This window comes from Schistocerca serialis, chromosome 1 (genome assembly GCF_023864345.2).
Source record: "Schistocerca serialis cubense isolate TAMUIC-IGC-003099 chromosome 1, iqSchSeri2.2, whole genome shotgun sequence".
Taxonomy (NCBI): domain Eukaryota; kingdom Metazoa; phylum Arthropoda; class Insecta; order Orthoptera; family Acrididae; genus Schistocerca; species Schistocerca serialis.
This window is the reverse complement of record NC_064638.1, coordinates 608,194,337-608,217,893: the sequence shown is the minus strand read 5'-3', so window position 1 is coordinate 608,217,893 and position 23,557 is coordinate 608,194,337. Positions and strand designations below refer to the sequence as shown.

At 37.7% G+C, this 23,557-nt stretch overlaps 1 protein-coding gene across 4 annotated transcripts in view; it reads right to left on the bottom strand.

Moving 5' to 3' along the window:
* Positions 1-23,557, bottom strand: part of LOC126477588 (helicase domino) — a 423,343-nt gene that overhangs the window by 356,729 nt on the left and 43,057 nt on the right. For all 4 annotated transcript variants that reach the window (XM_050103628.1, XM_050103631.1, XM_050103630.1 and 1 more), the window contains 3 exons: positions 22,804-22,989; positions 12,149-12,289; positions 4,400-4,613 (listed from right to left, as the gene is read on the bottom strand). In XM_050103628.1, coding sequence (XP_049959585.1) covers positions 4,400-4,613; positions 12,149-12,289; positions 22,804-22,989 — 541 coding nt within the window. The remainder of the gene's footprint in view (positions 1-4,399; positions 4,614-12,148; positions 12,290-22,803; positions 22,990-23,557) is intronic.

Genomic DNA, 23,557 nt, shown 5'->3' with positions numbered 1-23,557 from the left:
ATACTACCGCTGCATATCATCATGGTGACAACTATAACTTTGGGACATGCTTCATTATGAATGTCAATTGATACTAATATGCATATACACACCCAAGAACTAAGTTTTCTATAAAAATGAATGTATCTTTTAATTTGATAAAGTATAATCCCTGTGTTTATACTAAGTTTTAGACATTCTAACAACCCGGCACTTTCGCTAATCCGGCACCCATATGTGAGAGGAATGGCCGGTTTAGCTAGAGTCTAGTGTATTTTGAATCTGTCTTTTCAGAACCTGTGCTGCGAGATGTTTAATGAGATGTATTTACAGAAGAAAGATTTCCTTTTTCTAGAATTATTCTTCCAAGACACTTGCCAAGTGCTGAAGACAATGAAACTGGCCTGTAATTATTTATGTCAGTGGTTGCTTTCTCTCTATACATTGGTCGTATCTCAGAAAGTTTAAAAGTTCAGAAAAGGGCATTTAGCCAATTTAGCTGTTTATTAAATGTGTTATTGGTTTAATTAATTCGTTTTTGCATTCTCTAAGTAATGTAGATGATATGTCATCCCAGCCACTAGATGTTTTTACTATGAGTTTTGAGATTATTTTTGTTATCTCATATTGTGTTACACTCCTAATGGAAAATGAATTACTCATTTTGACTGAGTTTATTTTTAGTGTTGGTTCAATTTCTTCTTCATACACCTGAAAGCCTCACACAATGTTTGGCTCACTCACCAACATTCCATTTTCTACTAGTGCTATATTACAACATCTCGATTCTCTTTATTTTCACATTCTTTGTTTACTAAATTCCAAGGCGTTTTACTAACATTATTGGATTCACTTATCTCTTCAGTGTAACAGTGTGCTCTTAGAAGCATCAGAGATTTCCTGTAAGTTTTTCTGTTGTTTTTATACTGTATTAGGAAGTATCTCTGAATAGCACATACAGGACTTTCATATTTTTCTTTAATTTGCAGACTTCTGGAGGAATTTATATTCTTTGTGTACTCTCTAGTTATTTTTTACTATTGGACGCTAGTCAACTGTCTGGCACACTCTATGCAAAGATCTGTTTGTAAAACCATACCAGCTGCAGTTGTTACTAACATGGACTACTTGGGACAATGAAATTCGTTCCGACTTTTGTAATGACTTGTAGTAAATATTGGAGGAAAATGGTTTTTCACAGGATTTACATTTCAGTGATGAAGCCACATTTCACATATCTGGAAAGGCGGGCACAGAACATCCACAACAGATTGTGAAACCCTTTCTTGATTCAACTAAGAAGACAAAGTAAATATTCCAGATTTTGAATCAAAAACAGCTGCCAATATGAGTAACATAAAAGTAGATACCCTCTGAGGACTGAAGTAGCTTAAATCACTTAACAAAAGCAAGTCCTCTGGTACAGATTGTATAACAGTTAGGTTCCTTGAGTATCTCATACAATAGCTCCATATTTAACAATCATATACAACCGTTTGCTTGACGAAAGATCCGTACCCAAAAGACTGGAAAGTTGCACAGGTCACACCAATATTCAAAAAAGGTAGTAGGAGTAACCCACTAAATTACAGGCCAATATCATTAACATCAATATGCAGCAGGATTTTGGAACATATATTGTGTTCGAACATTATGAATTACCTTGAAGAAAATGGTCTATTGACACACAGTCAACAAGGATTCAGAAAGCATCATTATATAGTCTCGCTTATGTGACTGGATTCGTGATTCCTGTCAGAGAGGTCATAGTATATGTCGCAACTGACAAAAAGGCATTGAGTAAAACAGAAGTCATTTCTGGCGTTCCCCAAGGTTGAGTTATAGGTCCTTTGCTGTTTCTTATATACAGAATCGATTTGGGAGACATTCTGAGCAGCCGTATTAGGTTGTTTGCAGATGTCGCTGTCGCTAGTAAAGTCATCAGAAGATCAAAACAAATTGCAAAATGATTTACAAAAGATATCTGTGCGGTGCAAAAATTGGCAATTGGCCCTATACAACAGAATGTGTGAGGTCATCCACATGAGTGGTAAAAGGAATCTGTTAAACTTCTGTTACATGATAAATCAATCAAATCTAAAGGGCATAAATTCAACTAAATACCTAGGAATTACAATTACGAACAACTTAAATTGGTAAGAGGACATAGAAAATGTTGTGGGCAAAGCTAGGCAACAAGGTATGTTATTGGCAGGACACTTAGAAAATGTAACAGGTCCACTAAAAAGACTGCCTACATTACACTTGTCCATCCTCTTAGAATATTACTGCACGGTGTGGGATCCTTACCAAATAGGACTGGTGGAGGACATAGAAAAAGTTCAAAGAAGGGCAGCATGTTTGGTTTTATCGCGAAATAGGGGAGAGAGTGTCATTGAAATGATACTGGATTTGTGGTGGCTTAATTAAAACAAAGGCTTTTTTCGTTGCGGTGGGATCTTCTCATGAAATTTCAATCACCAACTTTCTCATCTGAATGCGAAAATATTTTGTTGGCGCCAACATACATAGGGAGAAATGATCACCATAATAAAATAACGGAAATCAGAGCTCGCACCGAAAGATATAGGTGTTCATTTTTTCCACATGCTATATGAGACTGGAATAATGGAGAACTGTGAAGGTGGTTCGATGAATCCTCTGCCAGGCACATAAATGTGATTTGCAGAGTATCCCTGTAGATGAAGATGTAAATCACCTTCTGTGCCATGTCCTCTTCAAAGTTTGTAGACCACTTTTCCTTGGAAAGAAAACTGTTAATGGTTTGGTGTACCTGGACATATGGCAGCAATGACCTGTGCCAAAATCACAGCAAGACGTTGGAGACATCATTTTGCAAGATGCTGCTCCACCACACTTTCTGTTAGATTTCTATTACCTCAATGCTGAACTGCATCAGTGACGGATTGGACCCCCCTCACACGAAAAAACAGAACATACTATACTGCACTTTTTGCTCACTATGTTGCCAACTGCTGAACAATCACAGCAGTGTCTGAATCATTTCAGAGATACAGTTAAATAAAATACACTTTGATAAATCAAATCCACATCTTTCAAATTATAAGCTATGTGATACAAAATCTGTGTAAAGAAATTTCAAACACCATTGCAATATAGCAATAGCAGTGGCCGAAGCTTCTTTTTTATATAGCACTACTGCAAAAGTTAACCACAGAGTAATACCATGGTCACTGATCGACAGTGCAGTAACAAATAAATACAGAATATCATTCAAAATACATGATGAATTTTAATTCAGTTATTCACAATGAAAGCATGTTGGAAGAATAAATCAGTTTTAATGACACAGAATTACTTGACTTAATTCTACAATGTGAAAAAATTAGATAATGTGACAGAAAAACTGACCAATTAGATCAGTTGGGCAACTAGCAGTGGAAATATGTTTTGCTAATTTTATACAAACTAACTTTAAACCAAAAATATTGTGACAAGGAAAGATCTGAGAGGAATGCAAGTAACAGAAATGTGCTTTCTACAAGGAATCCTGGGTAAGACAAGAAGGGACAGGATAAGAAATGAAACAATACAAAATATGTAGAAGATCAATACTGTAAAAGAAACTACGGAGAAAAATAGTCTGAAATAATTTGGCTGTATTAAAAGAATGGAAGTAGAAAGACTGTCACAAAGAGATCTGAAAGGCTAGAATCTGAAAGAAGACCAATTAGAAGATCACGAACAAGATGGAAAGCACAGGAGAAAGATGATGTGAATCTAAGAGGACTACAATGGATTGTGGGAAAAAGAGAAGACTGGAAGAGGCTTTGCGAATATCATGCACAAGCAGAAACGTTTTGGGAAGAAGAAGAATAAGAAGAAGAATGTAACAACCTCATAGTTTTGTACATGGGAAAAATTTCAGTTTCTCTATGACTTAAATTACTTGAATTTGAGATCTGTAGCAGTACCAAATACTTAATTTCAAAGACCTTAAGAACACACATTTAGAATTCTAATGACAACGAATGAGAGATAAGCAAATAACACTTCAGGGAAAAACAGATGCTGTTTTCTCACAATGGTGGCAGCTGACAAACCCATTAGGAAGAAACCATTTTCAAGACAGAGGTATGGTTACATAATTTAGAAAAATTTTACCATGCAGTTAACTTACTGGAAGTAATAATGTGAAATAAGCAAAATCAGAAATTAATCTGGATGCTGGCATCTGCTGTTTGAATGAAGAAGAAACCAACATGTAGATTAACCCAAAATAAGCAGTTTTAACAATGTCTCAGTAAACTCTGAACTAATATGAAGCATGAGAAGTTCACAGATACAATCGTCATTTACTTCACAGATAAACTGATTAGTCATAGCTTAGCCAATGATATAAATAAGCCTAGTCTCTTTTTTTAAATGTGGTACTCACCATCAGACACAGTTGTTCTCCTTGATGGCGATGACAAACGAGATGAAGCTACTGATGCAGGAACACTTACGTTAGTACTATCACCACCTTTGTTCATGCTTTCTGCCAACCAGTTGGAATATTTTTCAGTCTGATCAACAATAAAACTTAGGTGTTGATCTAATGCCTTTTTTCTTTTCTCTTCTAACCTTGTTTGCTGTTTATATTCAACTAACTGTAATAAATAGTAAAATTAAAACAAATTAAAAATATACAAGATCTCAGCAGCTATTACAATACATGTAATTTTTACAGCACAGAAGACAGAAAGGCAAGTATTTGCTTTCACTTCCAGGCAGTGAAAGTAGAAGGCAGTTTCCTAAGTTCAAAAGGAAAATTCCAAAGCATATTCCTTTACAATTTAGGGACTGACAAAGAGTCCAAATCTCCCCCCCCCCCCCCCCCCAATCCTCTCTATATTACCATTAACTGCAATTCAGTTCCAAGTTGGAAACTTTAGGAGTGTTATGGGGTTCAGACAAGGAAGTGTGGTGTTGCCATTATTATATACAATGGTGATGGATTGAGCTGTGGCACCAATCAAGCTTGTGGCGAGTAAGTGGTCTTTGCTTCTGGTCAATATGTGGCATCTTCAGTGGTTGTCAGCAGAGGGCAGGCAGAAGATGAGTGGATGTAGAGGTATGCATGCACATCTAGAGCTCTCTGGTGACAATGCACTTAGAGTAATAACAAGTGGTAGTGCTTTGTCTGCAAGCAGTGTGAGCACAGTGTTTTCGGCAAGAACGCTCAGCTGTGTTTCAGGGCTTGGCATGGTGCATAAGACAACAGTACAGTGTGGATTGCATTTGACAACCGGTGGAAAACAACAAGGCTCAATCTCCTGTCAAGAGATGTGAATCCTTCGGGAGGGTTGCTACCCAGGGGTATAGCAGTCAGATTCACCTCTACAGCTATATGCCTCGGGGGCATTGTGAGAACCGCACAACATTTGGGCTGTATGTTCAAAACTGCACTCAGACACACTGTGGTGGTATATGACCAGCTTACTTCAAGCAGACTGCATTGGTGTTAGAATGGTGAGCATTTGGCTTTACTAAGTTCTTTCAAGAAGTTATCTGCATTGTCTATGGAGCCTACCAGTCTATATCACACCAATTTCCAATCTGTCGTGTGGTGGTTATTAAGTGTTCACCAAGAGCGCAAAGAAATCAAAACTGTTTTTAAAATAACATGTACATCAAGTAATATGTTTTCTGTTGCCTTGAACATAGGGAAGTGTTGCCACTTATCAAAGATTGCTGTGTAATTCTCACCCGAGTGACAGGCAAACACTGTTACAATGAAGTTATAGTAACAGTTAATCAGTATTTCTTAGTTTCTGGCCTAGAAATTTCTTCAACCAATGGAAAATTATTTCAAGTAAAATACTTTAAAGTTAGTGGCTCATTCAGCTGTGGCTGTTGCGTAAAAGTACTTTTGGATCTTGAAGTTAGGGTAGTTTATTTTATTTTACGTGTATAAACGTTTTTGTGTTACAGGCAGCTTATTTATTATATTGTAAAAGTCTTGATAAAATAACCAGTTACATAAAGGCTTTGGTATATGATACAGTAAACAAAGGTGGTACGTTGGAGTCTTCATTTTATACAACGGAGAATCCTTGTATTTTATTTTCTTTAAAGAACATTGAATGTTATTGTCTTTAAGTTCATGCATCTTCACTGAGTTTTACAAGTCTTAATTGTTTGAAGAATTTATTCAAATAGCTTAAAGTTTTCAATAGTGAGTTTAATAATTGCTTTGGTTAGAGTTATTTTTAATTAAATTCATTCTGATAATAATTATTATTTCCTATGCAGACGTGTACTGTAAACCAAAAAGGTTATAGCTGTTGCCACATACTGAGTTTTTGAATATTTACATAAATTGTTTGAAGTATTGAGGTTTGTATTAAACTTCAACACCTTACCATCTAGCTCACTAAAATTTCATGGATGAAATTGTGAAAGAGACAAAAGAAGTTCATTGAAAACGCGAGATGAAGTTACTGCTATCTGCTAATGATGCTGTGTTGTGGGGAACCCGCAGTAATGAAGTACAAGAACAACTATACATACTAAATGAAAAAACTGAGCAACATGGCATGAAATGAAATGTGATGAAAAGTAAAGCTATGCTGTTAATCTAAGGGGATACAGGCAGGAAAGGACAAACTAATATTAAAGGACTGGAAATTGAAACTGCGGACAACTTTAAATATTTAGGAAGTGGCACAATGCAGAATGCAATGATGGCAGGTAGAATTTAGAAAAAAAGAGTACAACAAAGCAATGTGCTTTACCAGTGTGTGAGGGGCTGAGTCTGGGGAAGGGAGATGCCAATGAAGTGTAAGGAAGTGCTGTACGGGGTGTATATTACACCCAATATTGACATACGCACCGAAAACCTAGAAAATGACAAGAAGAGGCTATTGAAATCAAATTCTTAAGGATGTTAGGGAAAAACAAGGTGAGACATAGTAAGAAATGAAAATTTCAGGAGGGAAATAGGAGAAAAAAAAGTTGAATGATAGAACTGAGAAGAGTATGTGAAAGAATGTGAAAGATGGAAGAACGCCAAAATGAATGATGGAAGCCAAGTTTCAGGGCAAGAGGCACACCCAGAGCACGACTGAAAACTACCATAAATGTCCCAACCCAGCCTGATGCCAGATTAAGGAGGAACAAGATGATGACAACAAACAATGTACACAGCTAGTAATCTAGAGAAGAAATTGGAATGTGAATGCTAAATAGAAAGATAAAACAGCATCTGAAACATATGAAATATAAATTATAGTAGTAGTAGAAGACAAGACATAAATGCTGAAAATCAGTATACACAACTGGAAACAACAAAATGTGGCTACAACACTTCTTTCATTTATACAACACTTCTGAAAAATACACAATAGCATGAAACAACTATTCTGGTGAAACAATTATTCTTGCTGAGGCAAGAAGGGTAATAGCAAACACAGAAAACATCATTTCTCCTTCCCCCTCCCCCGTGTGTGTGTGTGTGTGTGTGTGTGTGTGTGTGTGTGTGTGTGTGAGAGAGAGAGAGAGAGAGAGAGAGAGAGAGAGAGAGAGAGAGAGAGAGATATAGACTGCTACTCGCCGTACAGAGGAGAGGTCACAGACAGGCACAATAAAAACAGCGCGGTACGTTTAAGTTTGCACCCAAAAGGCCTTCTACCAAAGTAGGAAACATACACACACGTACAGAGCAAATGCACCTGATGGGGGAAGCAATCTGATGTGGGGGACCAAAAGAGAGAAGCAGAGTAGGGGAAAAACTTGTGGGTGCGTTGGTGGAACAGAAGGCTATACAGTGCTGGAATGAGAGCAGGGAAGGGGATAGGTAGGTGAAGGACAGGGACTATGGGGCCGGGAGGGGAGGTTATGGGAACATAGGATATACTGCAGGGAGAATTCCCACCTGCGCAGTTCAGAAAGGCTAGTGTTGGTATGTACGATCCAGATGGTGCAGGCGGTGAAGGTGTCAATGATGTGAAGTACAGTGTATTGGACAGCATGTTCAGCAACTGAGTGGTCCAGCTCTCTTGGCCACAATTGGTCAGGGGGCATTCACGAGGACAGACAATTTGTCAGTTGAAATTTGCATTCTGCGATAAATGCGAATTCTGCATCAAAATGTAAAACCACCGAATTACTAATTAGATGCTGTTTCAAAGAAATTTTATCAAAATCAGCTATCATTGGATATAGTTTGCAACAGCTTAGTTTTCTGCATACAGTATCAAAAATGTAGGCAATTACTGGCATTGTATGTCATTTGCTGAAGCCCAATTTGGAAAGATAATGTGCACAAACTACTTGCAAAATAAAGTGTACAAATGCAACAATGTGTCAATGCGCTCAATGATCAAGTGCTGTGCCAGTTGTGAATGGCTGAATGGTCTGTTTAAGATACACATTGCTTAATGCAACGTAGTACTTAACCATTGACATGGCATTTTTTGAGAAAGACATGCACATGTTTGTTTGTTACCTAAAGCCCAAAAGATAATATAATGCAGACAATTTTAACTCAGCAATTAGGTGGAGCATGTTTTGAACTATAGTTGCATCAAATATTGCTAGAGGTTGGGCCTGAACTATCTCGTTAATGAGGTTGGGCCTGAACTACGTCATTAACAATACTCAGCTGACTTCAACAAACAATTGCGTGGTAACTGTCCCAGAATGCTTTACGTTGTGCATTGCTTGTTTTTTTTCCCCTTAATCTGCAATAGTAAAGCGACTAATCCCATTCCATCACGGATTTTGATTACGACCCTTCCAACACCAGTAGAGATTGGTGATCCCTGTGAAAATGTATCAACTATGCTGTACGCTACTGCCCAGTGAAATGGAGGTGGAGTTTGTTTCCCCGCACTGCCCCCCTGTGGAGGTCAAAATTCTCATCTATTTATGTTCGTGGCCATCTGCTACAAAGCCTACAGTGCCTGCCCGCTGCGCTATAGCGACTGGAAAACAAAATCTGTAACGTTTTTCAATTGTGCTGAAATTCTTCCCATAATGTTAAAATCAAGTTGCCGTATGCTCAGTTCTACTATTACGGTAAGTGCCTTGTCAGTTATGTCTGTAGCACTGTCAAAGCATGGATCGAAGATCTATGAATGTCCATGAAAGATCGAAGTTAGAAGTCCGCAGATATTTTGATCTTGAAATTGCGCAAGAAAAGACAAATAATGTACAGAAACACCTTCTATCGCAGATGCATTCACTTCAATGGCAGGAAAATGCTGCTGCTTTTCAACAGAGCAATCATTTTGGAAAGCTTAAATACAGCCAAATGAAGAAAACAAAGGCCATTTCGGAAGGAAAAGGTGTTGAAGTTTTTGGAAAAGCAAACATTCCAGTCAAAAATTTACCTACCAGCACTTTTTTTAACAGACAATTTCAAAGAACTAATAATTTGTTTGTCTTCATTCATGTAGCATGACAACCATTTAAATTTATGCATCCAATCATTTATAAAGAAAATAGAAGCGAATTTCAACAAAAGTAGATGCAAACTTTGCAAAGAATTGATGCGAATGTTGCCAAAAATAAATGCTATGTTTTCCGGTTCCTACTCATAGCTCATATCCCTGCAATAGACCTTGGTGCAAGACCTGTCCCACACGTCTTCCTACTATCACCTACCCCACTCCAGTCACAAGCATATCCTATTCCATCAAAGATATTATTCTGTTGCAGGATAATGTCTGCCCACACGTTGCCAATGTTGTTTCGACTATGCTGCAGAAGTTTCACCGGGACATCATTGCAGATGCTCCGTACAGTCCCGACATCTCCCCATGCATTTTCCATATTTCTGGAGCCCTGAAGAAAGACATTCATGGCCGTCAACTTTCTTAGGATGTAGTGAGGCACACAACTTTTTTTCACCTGTCTCATTTTCATTTGATTGCCCCTTACATCTGATAGTAAATGACAATATACTAACCAAAGAAAACAGTTTCAATTTTGATATTTGCTGCTGTGGAGAATAAAATAAGAGAAAATGTAGAAAATGAAGTGTGATTGTGGCAGGGATAAAATTAATAATTTTGCTCCAGTGTCACTGATTTCAATAAATAAATGAAGTCTTGATGCTTTCTCTTACACTTCAAAATGTACTGAGACAATACTGGCAATAAGGTAGCCATGAGTAGGGAAACTCTAAAGCGAAAACTCTCACTTTTTCTGCAACCAAACAATGCAGAAGAAATAACAAAAATGTTTACTATATGCCACTTTTTGGTCATTCATTAAATGAATGTAACTATTATAATAAAACAAAGGGAGTTACACCAATCTCTGATGGTTGAGGGCAGAGCTTATGAGATACCTGAGTGCTATAAATAATTAATACCTACGTAATGAATACCTGCAAACATATTTTTTAAACATGAGCATCAAACGTAACAATCAACATAATTTATGCTTAATCTTAAAATATAATGGTATGACAAAGAATATGAGCCAGAATTAAGAACTTTGACAAATCTGTTATAGTTATAGCTCAAATACAATGACTTTGTGATTGACAGACTGCAGTGCCAGAGAGCAGGGTTACATGCATGCAGAACATCACAGTTGAAAAGGCTCTGCATGTACCAACAGAAGAGACAATACAGCTAGCACATGCACCTCTAATGAGAACTATGTTTGTTTGGTGAATAACTCATAGTACTCAACTCACTGAAATATCAATCACAGAGTTTTTATGTAAGTATAATATGACAGGGCCCAAACAATCACATTCCAGTTAAAAAGAGATTATTAAAAATTTATATGCTAAAGGTAATAAGAACATCACACACAAATGTGATAAATTCCTAACACCCATATGCCAAACACATGAAATTAATATTCAAACATCACACAATGCAATGTTCAGTAAATTGGTGACTTGAGGAGAGAGAGAGAGATATGATATATGAGATTAAATAGAAATAAAGGTTAAAGGACATGTCGCAAGTTGTACGTGTTGTACTTGCGATCTCGTTATCATGTTCTTGTCTGCACCGAGAATAAGACACGCGCGGCGTATAATTCTGTTCAACACTTTATTTGGACGAAAAGTTTATTTAAGCTCACATAACAGCAAGAAAAACATTATGAAACATTTCCAGTGCAACGAATATTACCAGTTTTTTTGGTAATTAATGAGTAAAACCGTAACAGTAGCAGGAATACTAAAATAGTCAAAGCAAATTATTAAATTCATGGAGCGTGCACTGCAGCATGAAGAACGTGTCTCACAGCACACCTGGTGGTCAGTGCATGAACCCTGTTGACATGCACCGGCCAATCAGCTGATTAACTGACATCTGTTTTGGCTGCTACCCGACGTCGCTACAGACAATACAAACTACATACTAAAAGAATTATATACTAAAAAATGTGAAATCTGTGTGATACAACAATGAATAACATCTAATGACTATGAACTGTTGTTTCTGTTATTTAATAGTCACTGATTGTTGTCCTCCACAGATTATTTTGTATTTTACCTTCCCCGTAAAAACTGATTTTTAGAATGAACAGGCCTCTGACTGATCTCACATAGGCTTTTCCAAATGTAATATGGGGTTTTGATAGACAATCACAATGAAGAAAGCACGTCAACATTAAAATGTAAATTCGAAATAAAAAGTCTCGTTCTTGCTCGCTGGGGGACGGGCAACGAAAAAAAGTAAGGGAAAGTATATACAGTAGAATGGTAAATGTGGGTGCCGTGTGATTGATAAGGTAGCTGTGTCAGCCCCACAGGAATCCCTGTATCCTTACGAGTAAACAGAATCAGGAAGGCTTAAGTGGTGCAGGCTCATAAAGAGAATAACACATGATAGACAAAGATACATGACTTGAACAAGAGGAAGACCAAGGGAGAGATGGAGGAAGGGAATGGGCGAGAGTGTTCTGAGAAGAGGAGAAGACTGGAGCAGAATTGTGGCAGAGTGTTAGTAATAGGACAGAGCAAAAGAGAAAGGCTTATGTGCAAAACAGATCTAGCCATTGACTAGAAACTACTGCTAATGATGAATCTGATTTTGCTACATCTCAATTTTTTAGTAAATTACTGAACCGGTTGTGTTTCACACAATAATAGGTTATCCAGTAAAGTTAACTTTGCTCTAAACAAAATACCAACAGCCTGAAACAAAATACTGGAATGATTCCATTCACATACCTTCTCAACATTTGCCCAAAATGTTTTTACTTCTTTTGCCATAAAACCAGCAATTTTCTTTAACCTAAGTTCTTGAATCTTTTCTGCTTTCTGAGCTTGAGCTTCCTTCTCCTGGAAATACTTCTGCACATTTCTGGCACACTGAAAGAATTGAAATATTATTAAAATAAGCACATATTACTATAGGGGCATCTCAGTACACTTCTTAGACAACATACATAATTACATTCTCAAAATAAGAAACACATTTACTTGCTACCATAATGTGCATCCGCAGGCCTTTTCTTTTCTCAGATAGGTGCCAGCATTACATACTTTCAACAGCATAGAAATGGCATGTATTTTATGCGTGCTTGCTTTGTCCCATTTTTGGTAGGAATCTATTCATTATTTTTAGACTAACTGACTGACACAATAAGCCACCTCAGAGAGTGTATGTATTTTACTATTCCAGAAACAGTCACAGACATATTTTATTTTCTTACATGAAATATTCATAGCTGGTTTCCACACAGCAAAGTATTACTGCCACATACAATTTCTGTAGAAGCTGCATTAAGCACAACCTTATCTTACCTAGAAATAGGGATCATTAGTTTTCTAAGCACAATACCTGAATCTTGCAGAGCCTTTTTTAAGGAATGTGTGTATGCTGTAACACAAATGCACTCACTGTACTGCAATTCTGAAATGTGCTTATTTTTCCACGCATTTGCACTAACACACAGAAACCGAAGAATCATGTGGACATCCCTCTACATTCCGCATAAAATGGAAATATTACTGCTGTTAAAAACCACTACCCTGACACTTGGTGCTGTAGCTTTCAAAAATTTCTCCTTGTGCTATCAATGCGATTTCCGGTAAATATGTCAAAGTTTTTGATCAATACTGAGATTGAGAAGCTTTTGAATAAACCGTTTGAAGATTCTGGGGCATTTTTGAAAGTGAATACATTGCTTCTGCTTCCAAAAACAACTTTATTTCAGCATTACTGTTCCATTGTTCTACATTTTCTGGCTTGAGAAATCTGCTATGTAAGCTACATTTCCATTCTGTTTTCAAACGAAATTTCACCTCCAACAAGGCATAATATACTTCCTACTAATCAAGATACTTCTTCAAATGTAGTTTAGAGCCACCATGGAAGAAAAGTCATTCTAGAGTTGAAAAATCTTCAGGAGCAGACTTAGGATGGATGACATCAGACAAGGAACCATCATTGCCAGAGTTCAAAGGAGAGAGTGGATATGTTACAGAAGTGAATGACAGCTGTAGTTCTTTTGATATTTTTTAAAAAATTTGTTTCCCTGAAACAACAATAAACCACATCAAGGCGGAAACTAACAAGCATGTGAAAAGCATTGCAAATAAAATGAGAAGATGCAACAACATGAAACCCACAAGCAAGTGGAGCACATGAACTGGGGTAAAACTTCATGAAATGTATTTGTTCTTGTTGTTATAATCCATGTGTCAAGTAAAGAAAAAAGGATTGCATTATTAGAGATCTACAAATAACTTTGTTTCCACACCATTCTTTGCAGTTCTCTCCCATTTGCATGCAAATGACAATGCCTTACACAGTCCAAGAAATGAGGCTGATCATGATCCTATATGTAAAACCAGACATTTCTTGAATCACTTGCTTTCTCAGTTTCCAGGACTGTTTTCTTATGAACAAAACCTTACCACTGATGAAGATGCGTGGGGATACGGACGAAGATTTTTTTTCCATGTCTACATAAAAAACAAGCTTGACAAATATGGTATCACGCTTTACCTTACGTGATTCAAAGACAGGATATGCTTTATGCACTGAAGTTTACATGGATAAGGGCAGGAAGACATTCAGTCACAGCTCTTTTTCAGAGACTTCTATCCTGCTACTTCAACAAGGGACATACCATTTACAAGGACAGATATTAACCGTTCACAAGTTGTTTTTAATTTTCTGTGGCAGAATAAGACAATGATTGTGGGAACACGCATGCTGAACTGTAGAGGACTTTCTATACAAGGTGTAGTCAACAAAAAGCTAAGGAAAGTTGACTGTACATTTATGAGGAAGATATATCTGTTATGTCAGAACTGGATGGACACTAGATATGTTCTATACCTGTCAGCTCTTCACAAGATGACAAAAACAAGTAGAGATTCATAGCAAAACTGAGATGACATACAAGATCAAACCCAATGCCATTCTACCCTACAATCTCAACAAGACAGGTGTAAAGAGGAACGACCAACTCACGTCTTAATATCTTTTCAAAAGATGGCAAATGAAATGTTGGAAGAAACTATTTTTCCACCTTTTTCTTGTGGTGTCACCGCCAGACACCACACTTGCTAGGTGGTAGCCTTTAAATCGGCCGCAGTCCAGTAGTACACGTCGGACCCACGTGTCACCACTGTCAGTGATTGCGGACCGAGCGCCGCCACACAACAGGTCTAGAGAGACTTCCTAGCACTCTCCCCAGTTGTACAGCTGACTTTGCTAGCGATGCTACACTGACAAATACGCTCTCATTTGCCGATCCGATAGTTAGCATAGCCTTCAGCTACGTCAATTGCTACGACCTAGCAAGGCGTCATTACCAGTTTATATTGAGATTGTTATTAACGTATCAACAAGAGCGATGTACACCAATTATGGATTAAAGTTAAGTATTCCAAGATCTACGTACTTTATTTGCTACTATTAATTCCCTTAACTGTTCCAGACCTCACGCCAGTTTGCGTGAGCTTAAACGCGTGCCTTTCGGCTACCTGTCATTGTGGATTGGCTGTCTTGCCAGTCCACAACATTTCTAATGGTCGTGATGAACGGTTTCATTTTCTACTAAAAAAGTAGAAACAGGCTGGAAAAAGACTGCCATTTGGCAAACTGCTTCTGCAATTAGGTGAGGAGTTTCTGAAGAAAGGAGATATACATCAAAATATTGCTACTCCCCAAAATATGTGTAGCAACAGATTCCTGGGAAGCCATTTTGCTGACCAAATTCCTTCCACAGAAAAGGTGCATCCCACAAGTGTGTGCTAAGTTTCACAGAGAAAGCAAAACTATCCAGTGGAAAGTCTTCTAGAAAAGAGACAGTATGGTGGTGCCATAACTGTACAGTTTCACTATGCATCCCAGAGTGTTTTAAACTGTATTATACAAGGATAAATTATTGTTAACTGTAGTTAAAAAATCTACACAGATTTCTTTTTTCACTAAATATGTATTGAAATTTAAATAAAATATTGTGCTAAATTTGTAGTAAATGTGATTTATTTTGTAATTAGAATCTACAACCAGAAAATTTATCCATGTATGTACATAAGGTTGTAACAATGAAATGGTAAGCACTTGAAGAGATGCCAAAAATGCATGGGATTCTGTTACATGTGTGCTGCTCAGCACCTGGAATTAAATATGTATAATCTAATGATGGATACAAACTTTTAATGGAGCATTGTGATATTGCTGTTGCTAGGATGATGCACAAAGTCAGATCAAAAGGAATGTCAACTGTGTATTACCCGTATGAGATTTGGGCAAATCAAAAGCACATTTGAAATTTTATTTGCCAAACAACAGAGGAACAAGGACGCTTAAGAGTTACAGTGGGAAAAGGAGGGTGTCTTATAATATGTCATGCTAGTTCTGCTGTTACCGATTTTGTGGCTGAAAGTAAACTTGTATTCCAATCAAAATCAAAAACATACTCTGACTACCACTATGAAACGAAAACAATCAGAGAATTGTCTAGGAATCGGCGCTGCCTTATTTGCATCCAGGCTCTGTGAGCCTCGCACTACAAATACAAGAAAAAGTGATATTCTTTCATGGCTGTGAAGCAATAATATACAACATATTGAAATACGAACAAGATCAGAGCTGTTGTAGCTCATTAAGATTTCAAAAGGCAGCATTCAAAAACATGAAACTGATTCCACTGCTCTGCAATGTGGTCACAGGGCAATACAACTACATCCTTAACAATGCCCTCATAATCGCACAGGACTGGTGTGGGCAGAAGTGAAGAGAGATGTGGGAAACAAAAATACTATGTTTAAAGTATCTGATACTGAAAAATCAATCCATAAAGCAATAGACAATATCACCATTGCTGGTTGAGAAGCTTGCATACGTTGCACCGACAAAATGCATGAAGATTACCAGAACAAGGTTGTAAAAAGATGAAATAATGGCTTTGTTAACTGTCAATCTGGCACCCGCAGCCAAGAGACTCACGTTCCAAAGGCAGCAACAGTGAAACATCTGAATAAAAAGGTATGTGAATGGAATGTACGTTTATTTTGTAATTTACAGCACTTACTTTTCTGTCAAGCTGTCTGTGCAGTAGAAAGTACTTCAGAGCATAATCTGGTTTGTAATGGAAATTTTAGTTTACTTATCTCCCTTGTTTGACTGCAAAATAATATAGTATAAAATGTTGTTCATCCTGCTGTAGATATTTCAGATTTGATTGTGTTAATAAAGTAAGAGGCAACAGAAGGTCTAATCTGTTCTCTAAAGTGCAGTTTATTATATAACCCTTTCTGCAGTGTGAGAATCTGTATCACTGCTTTTTCTTCATATCATTAAGCCTGGGAAAGATTAAATGCACATTCCATTCTGTAACATGAATCTCATACATATTAGGTGCACTTAAATTTATTTATCATGAAACGGTTTGTAGCGCACAATGAATCTGATAGTAGCGAAGCAGGTTATAATTCAGCTATTGCAGCTGCCCATAATGTAGCTGCTGTCTATGCACTTTAGTTGATACTGCAGTACTTCTTGTGAGCTGTGCAGTGAGAGGCCATTAACTCTTTCTCTGTCTATAGGGAATGGTCAGACTTGTCATGTCGAAATCTGTGTTGCTTTTTTTACCACTGTGAGTTAACATTGCAAGAACTCTGTAAGCAGAATTTTAGCTGCTGACATGACCTGGAAGTATGTAAACAATTTTATGAAGTAAGACATTATTGTCACATGGTTTCCGCCCTTATAACTGCCTCTTGTACAACCCTGACCTCGCTCGCTACGTTATACCAACGCCATCTAGGGACAAGGTGGTGTTAGCTAATAGCCGCTCTTTTGCCACAGCAGTGAGAGAGCTGATTCCCCCAGTGAAAGCGATCGTATGATAATTAAACATTCGTTGACAAATATGGCTGATATGTTATCTACAACATTTTTTCCAAATAGCTATGAAATAGACACAAATAAATATACGGTTTAGAACACGTCCAAATTTTATTTCTTGTAATTACCGCAAAAATGCAAAATATTGATACAATGCTCAAAACATAGGTTTTTTGTGCACCAAGAACATACAAGCAAAGGCGACATTTGACAGCCATGCGAATCACAGACGTTGTTAGACGTCCGTAGACAAAACTGGGCTGGTGTTAGGAATGAATCAGGCCTAGTATCAGTATATTTCGAGGAGTGCCACGCATATTTAATCAAATTCTGAAAGTGTGGGGAGGAAAATTGATAATGTACTACTGATTGCAGCTTGAGAATACTGTCACTGTGATAGACAGAAAATTGCAGTTATCTGCACACAATAATTTTCTCTGTTAGTTTTCTGTAAAATGCCTTCCACTGACGGAAAAATTCTCTGTCTAAAGGTTGAATTACGTTCGTCGTGCCGGATGGAATCTGAAGTATCTCTATTTCTTTGTCAGGGTGGGCTCGAAATACAACTTTTAATGAATCAGACCTTTTATGACCTGACCACGAATCTAGAAGGAGAAGAGATTTGTTCCCGCAGATCGGAAGAAAAGCATGACGCATGAAAAGTGTAACGTTTTCATTTCCCATTTTTCCAGACTTCGATGCGTCTACCACAAGAGTGTTTGCATAGAACATTGTCGTGGACTGCGCAATCGTCTCAATATGTTTTTCCCCTTTGAATGACAGTGTTCTTTTCGCACACATTTATTTTTTAAAACCTGACAGATCGGCATTGTACACGTACGATTCACTAAAAATAGCGATCTTATTTTTTGCATTCATAAGAAAAGCTTCTATCATTTCAATTTGTGTCACTTCATTTTCCGACCTGTTTCTCGATACAAATTTTGTTATTTTTCTTGCCATAATTTTATGTGATCTTTTGAAGCGACTAATCCAACTTTGAGAAGCTGTAAATTCTTTAGCTCCTATCGCGTTGGCAATCTTTAACACCCAATCACGCAAAGTTGTATCGTTGACACTAAATGACTGTTGTCTGGCATCGGTAAATAGCTCAAAAAGTCGCGCATCTATCTCCGTCGCAATTTCCAGTCGATTCTTACGTCGTCCAGCGACTTCCTTTTTCCATCTATACAATTCAAGTTCAGAACGGACAAAGCGATACTTATTTTGAACAGTACTGACACTTAGGGGTTTCTTAGCACTTTCGTTCAACCAATACGTCACCGCTTTTTCTTTGTCTGACAAGGTAATTGTAGTTGCTGGTGATACTTTCGGAGGTAATTGATGATGGTACGTGGCACTATCACTCGAAGATTCTTCATGAGTGCAACTTTCGTCGGTGGCTTCGCCGTCTGTAGATTCACAGTCTGCAATATCGAGTGTTTCAGTTGTTTCTAGCCACATGTCTGAGCCATTTACGTGCTCATCTAAAAGGTTAACAACCATGTCGCACAACACATAGTCTTCACGCGTGTATTCTGTTGATTGCTTCATTTGGCGTCTGTGGTATATCTCCACGGAAAGCAGCAAAACATTTACAGGGTTCGCCATCACCTGTGAGGGGAGATTGAATGTTCACCGTAAAGTGGCTTGCGGAGTATAGATGAACATGTACAGAATATCTTTCACATCTCTAACCAGTTTGAGGACGGTATGTTTCGAAATACGTACCAGAAATTAAAAGGACGTGCATGCCACAGGAACGAATATTCGTTTCCCCTTTCCACCAAAACCGTGCAGCGATATTCCTCTTTAGTGAACGCTGCGATAAGACGGCCGCACTTCCCGACCATGCGCACAACGCTCGCGACTTGCCATTTCCAGGGGTGGCCAGCCGTCACTGCAAGCGCCAAGCAGGAAACACAGCCGTGTTCGTGATTTTTTTAAGGTGATTTCCTGTTCATGTCAGCAGCTACAATTTTGCATATGGACCTTTTGCACAGTTAAATAACAGTGCTAAAAAAAGCAATACATGTTTCGGCATGACAAGTCTGACCATTCCCTTGTTAGTTGAAGGTGGGATATCTGTTGTCTGCAGACAAATCAGTGTGGCCATGGCCTTCATTTGTGTAAGAGCTGTTTTGTTTTGCCGGAAAAAGTGATACATGTAATAATAGAGTAATGAATTGTAGTTTCACAATAAACTTGGGAAAACTCCTACTGAAACCTATCTTTCACTAAAAGAAGTGTATGCCAAATACCATTCATCATGCATACAAGTTTTTGAGCATTTCCAGGGTGATTGAGATGACACTGAAAATGACTCATGCCCGGGATGCCCTTCCAACATCAAAAATCGATGAAATAATTGAAAAAGTAGGTAATCTGATTTGAGCTGACCATCAGTTGAGTATTCAATTGATTGCTGAAACAATGGGAATTGACAAAGAACACGAAAATTCTCATGATCGACAAAATGGAAACTCGTGATAATGTTTGTATCAACACTTAAAACACCGTTGAAAATGATTCTAATTTCTTGGACAATGTGATAACATGTGATGAACCTTGGTGTTTCACTTACGACCCAGAAACTACATGCCAATCCATGCACTGGAAGGGCCCAACTTAACAGACTGCAAATTAAGATCCAAAGCAATGATGATTTCCCCCCCCCCCCCCCCTTGATATTCATGGCATTCTCCCTCTTCACAGAGTTCCTGAAGGTCTATCTAGGATCAACAGTTCTACTCTGCAGGGCGGGGGGGCGGGGACAGATTTTATGAAGACAAGCTGTGTGTTCTGCATAAAGGAAACACACTGACTCTCACCACATTGTCTGTTAAGAGGTTTCTAGTAAACGAAGTACAGCATCCCAGTGTTGGACCATTCTTCTTATATGCCTGACCTAACATCATGTGAGTTCTGTCAATTCCCAAAGATGAACTCTGTATTAAATGGGAACAAGATTTCAGTCCGTTGAAAAAGTGACATGCATCATCAATGAGCTCACAGAGGAACACTTAAAGCACTGTTTCCATCAATGGAAAGTTCGTATGGAGTGGATAGAGTAGGGGAGTATACTGAGGGTGAGAATAACTAAATATGTATGTTCTTGAAATAAAATATTTTACAGCAATAGTCGCTTTATTTTATAGTCACACCTCGTACCACTGTGACGGCACTTGTTCACAATGTAATGTATATCAAACCAGGCTGCATCTAAATAATGTACTGGTCTATTTAATTCTGATGCCTCTCTCTCTCTCATTCTGATGTCCCCCCTCCTCCCCCCCCCCCCCCCCCTCTCTCTCTCTCTCTCTCTCTCTCTCACTCTCTCTCTCTCTCTCTCTCTCTCACACACACACACACACACACACACACACACACACACCCTTTTCTTTTTGTAAAAAACTAATATAGTATGCCTTTTTGCAACAATGTAGCTAAGTTTACAAAACGACTTATCTAAGCCAAATTCTGTGTTATAAAAACTGGGAAGTTTTTACAACACTGTTATTTGTTTGTATTGTTTATAAAATTGCAGAAATTAATGTCTAATAACTCATTCATCATCCTGCCTCTGTCAATGAGTGGCCAATGTAAGTTACTGGGATGCAGGTGATCCAGGTTCGATTCCTTATACTGCCAGGAGTGGTACAGGGTGCACGCAGCTTTGCGAGGCCAACTGAGGAGCTACTCAATCAGCTAGTAGCCATTCCAAAGTTAAGAAACCAAACAATGCCACAAGTGCAGTGTGCTGACCACATGATCCTCCATGCCACATCTGATGAAACCAGTGGTAAGAGAATGAAAACCAGTGGTAGGAGAATGACAATCAGCTGGCAAGGCCCTATTGACCCATCTAGGGCCAGAAAGTGAGCTTTACTGATTTTAACCCGTTTACCTACAGAGGCAATGCGATACTTATTTTGTGCATTCTGATTCCTCTTCTCTGGGCAGATATTGGGATTCCAATCAGCTCCACGTAACACACCTCCTCAAAAAAATGGCACACCACTGATTTACTCTACTTTTAACACTTTGCTTGTATTCTGTAATCTTTTCCATTAGCACTGTCCCTCCTGTTTCCTTCTGACAGTCAATAAATTTAACAACAATAACAGCAAATCACTGCCCACACTCCATGACCAATTTCTGTGCCATGAGATAATAACCCACAATAGTCAAAACTGGTACTCGGCTGTACTTCCTCATGTGACCCAGTTAGTTTCCAATAAGAGGAGATCTATGATTGGCTTTGTTGAGTTATAGTTATTCTCATAATAATATCTCAGATCTACATAACTGAGTCATACAGTAATTGAGCATGTTTTGCAAGATTTTTTAATAGTTTTAATTTCTGGTCATAAGTAAGAGAGGACCTGCAGCCCCTTATCCGATCAGGCTAAATAAAACAACAAATAAAATAAATGTATTAAATACTTATGAAATAAATAATCTAAAAAAAATTAACTGCAGTCAAATATTAAAAACAAAAAATTCTACTTATAAGGTGGGAAAAGTCTGATATAAACAAACAAAATTTGACAGACATTAAGTTTCTTCATCCAATACAAGGGGAATATTGTGACGACAGAACAGGTTTTGACAGAAAAATCAGTTGGTACCGTATACAAAAAAGAACGTATCCTAAATGGCTTGGCTGCCTAATCCTCAAACTGTTGTTTTCTTTTCCTCCAACGCTTATCATCTCTTTTTCTGCATGAAGAAACAACTAGCCCTGAAAGAACTTGTATCTGTCTCCTTTTCATTGGCACCTGTCTGCTGGATCCTGCCAAGACACCAGGCTTCATTTATCTTTCTTGCACATATTATTGTTTAGCAAGTACCTATGCAATACTTGTACAGGTAATTCCGATTTTGATCTAATTTACTATTTACTTTTAACTATACTTTGAATTTCGATGTTTCCATAAAAGCTCCATAAACTCTCATACAATAACAGGAAAGGGTGAAAAGCTGCCCATAATGTTGCAGTAAGCACAAAACTAAATTTTGCATTCATATCAACAGATAGACAATAGTCATGGTGATACATTAAAAGCATGTCCCATCTTCTCAGCACCCAGCATTATTGTTAAAATAGCGATGTAACGTCCAGAAAACCACCTGAAGAAGAACCTGAAAAGGTTCAAAAACCGGTTCATGGAATAATAAATAACTATTCAAAATGGTGACTGGTTGCAGTTTTATGCATTTACATTCAAGTGTGAAAAGTATTTTTAACCTGTTCCATTGAACAGACTTGATTTCAAACCTTTCTATGCAACTGGGAATGAATTTTTCTTCTGGGATCATAATTAAACATGTAAAATGAAACACTGCGACTTTTCTAGATTATAGCTGATGGCTAAGAATTGAAAACTAATGTTACAACTGTCTATTATTTTACTCTGATACATCACAATGTCACAAAAAAATACACAATTTACATGCATCTTGCCAACCAGCTAACAAAATATTTATTTATTATTTACAATGTAAAATATACCTTTTTAGCTGCAGCTTTTTTCCACTTCCTTTCTTGGGCAAAATCAGCGGCTAACCACACCATCTCTTCTATTAAATAGTCCCAATGTGCTTTTGCTCGAGGTGGCTCCTGAACTTTTGGAAGACGTTTTTCTGACCACAGACCTTCTTTCTGCAGTTCTAGTATCCTCTGCATGACATATGCTTCCTTTAAAATGATATTTTGTTTTAGAAATCACATTCTCTCTAACACAGTGGAAGAAAACAATGAACTGTTTGTATATAAATGGGCTGTTCAGTAAAAAATGATCATAATTCTTTTCTCTTTCTTTTTGATAGCATACCTTCACTCATCCTTATAATTTTGATGATCCTTTTCAAAATAGTCTCCTTTCGATGTGATGCACTTATTCCAGCATTTCTATCATTCTGCAAATACATGCTGGAAACCAGTTTTTAAAGGTCCTTCAGAACTGCCTCCATAACCTTCACTTCTGCTTCTGATGATTGAAAATGCCTCCAAAGAAGGTGTTTTCTTTAGGTTATGGAATAGAAAAGTCACTTGGGACTAAATCTGGACTATATGAAGGGTGAAGGATGCACTTCACATTGACTTTTCAAAATATTCCGTAACAAAATTTGCAATATGCAGCTATGCATCGTTGTGGTACAGTATCCAGCCTGTTTCATGGATATATGGTCTTTTTGCAACTGTTACAAATTTGCAAAGTTTTCAGGACATTACTGTAGTACTATTCAGCTATTGATGTGTGTGC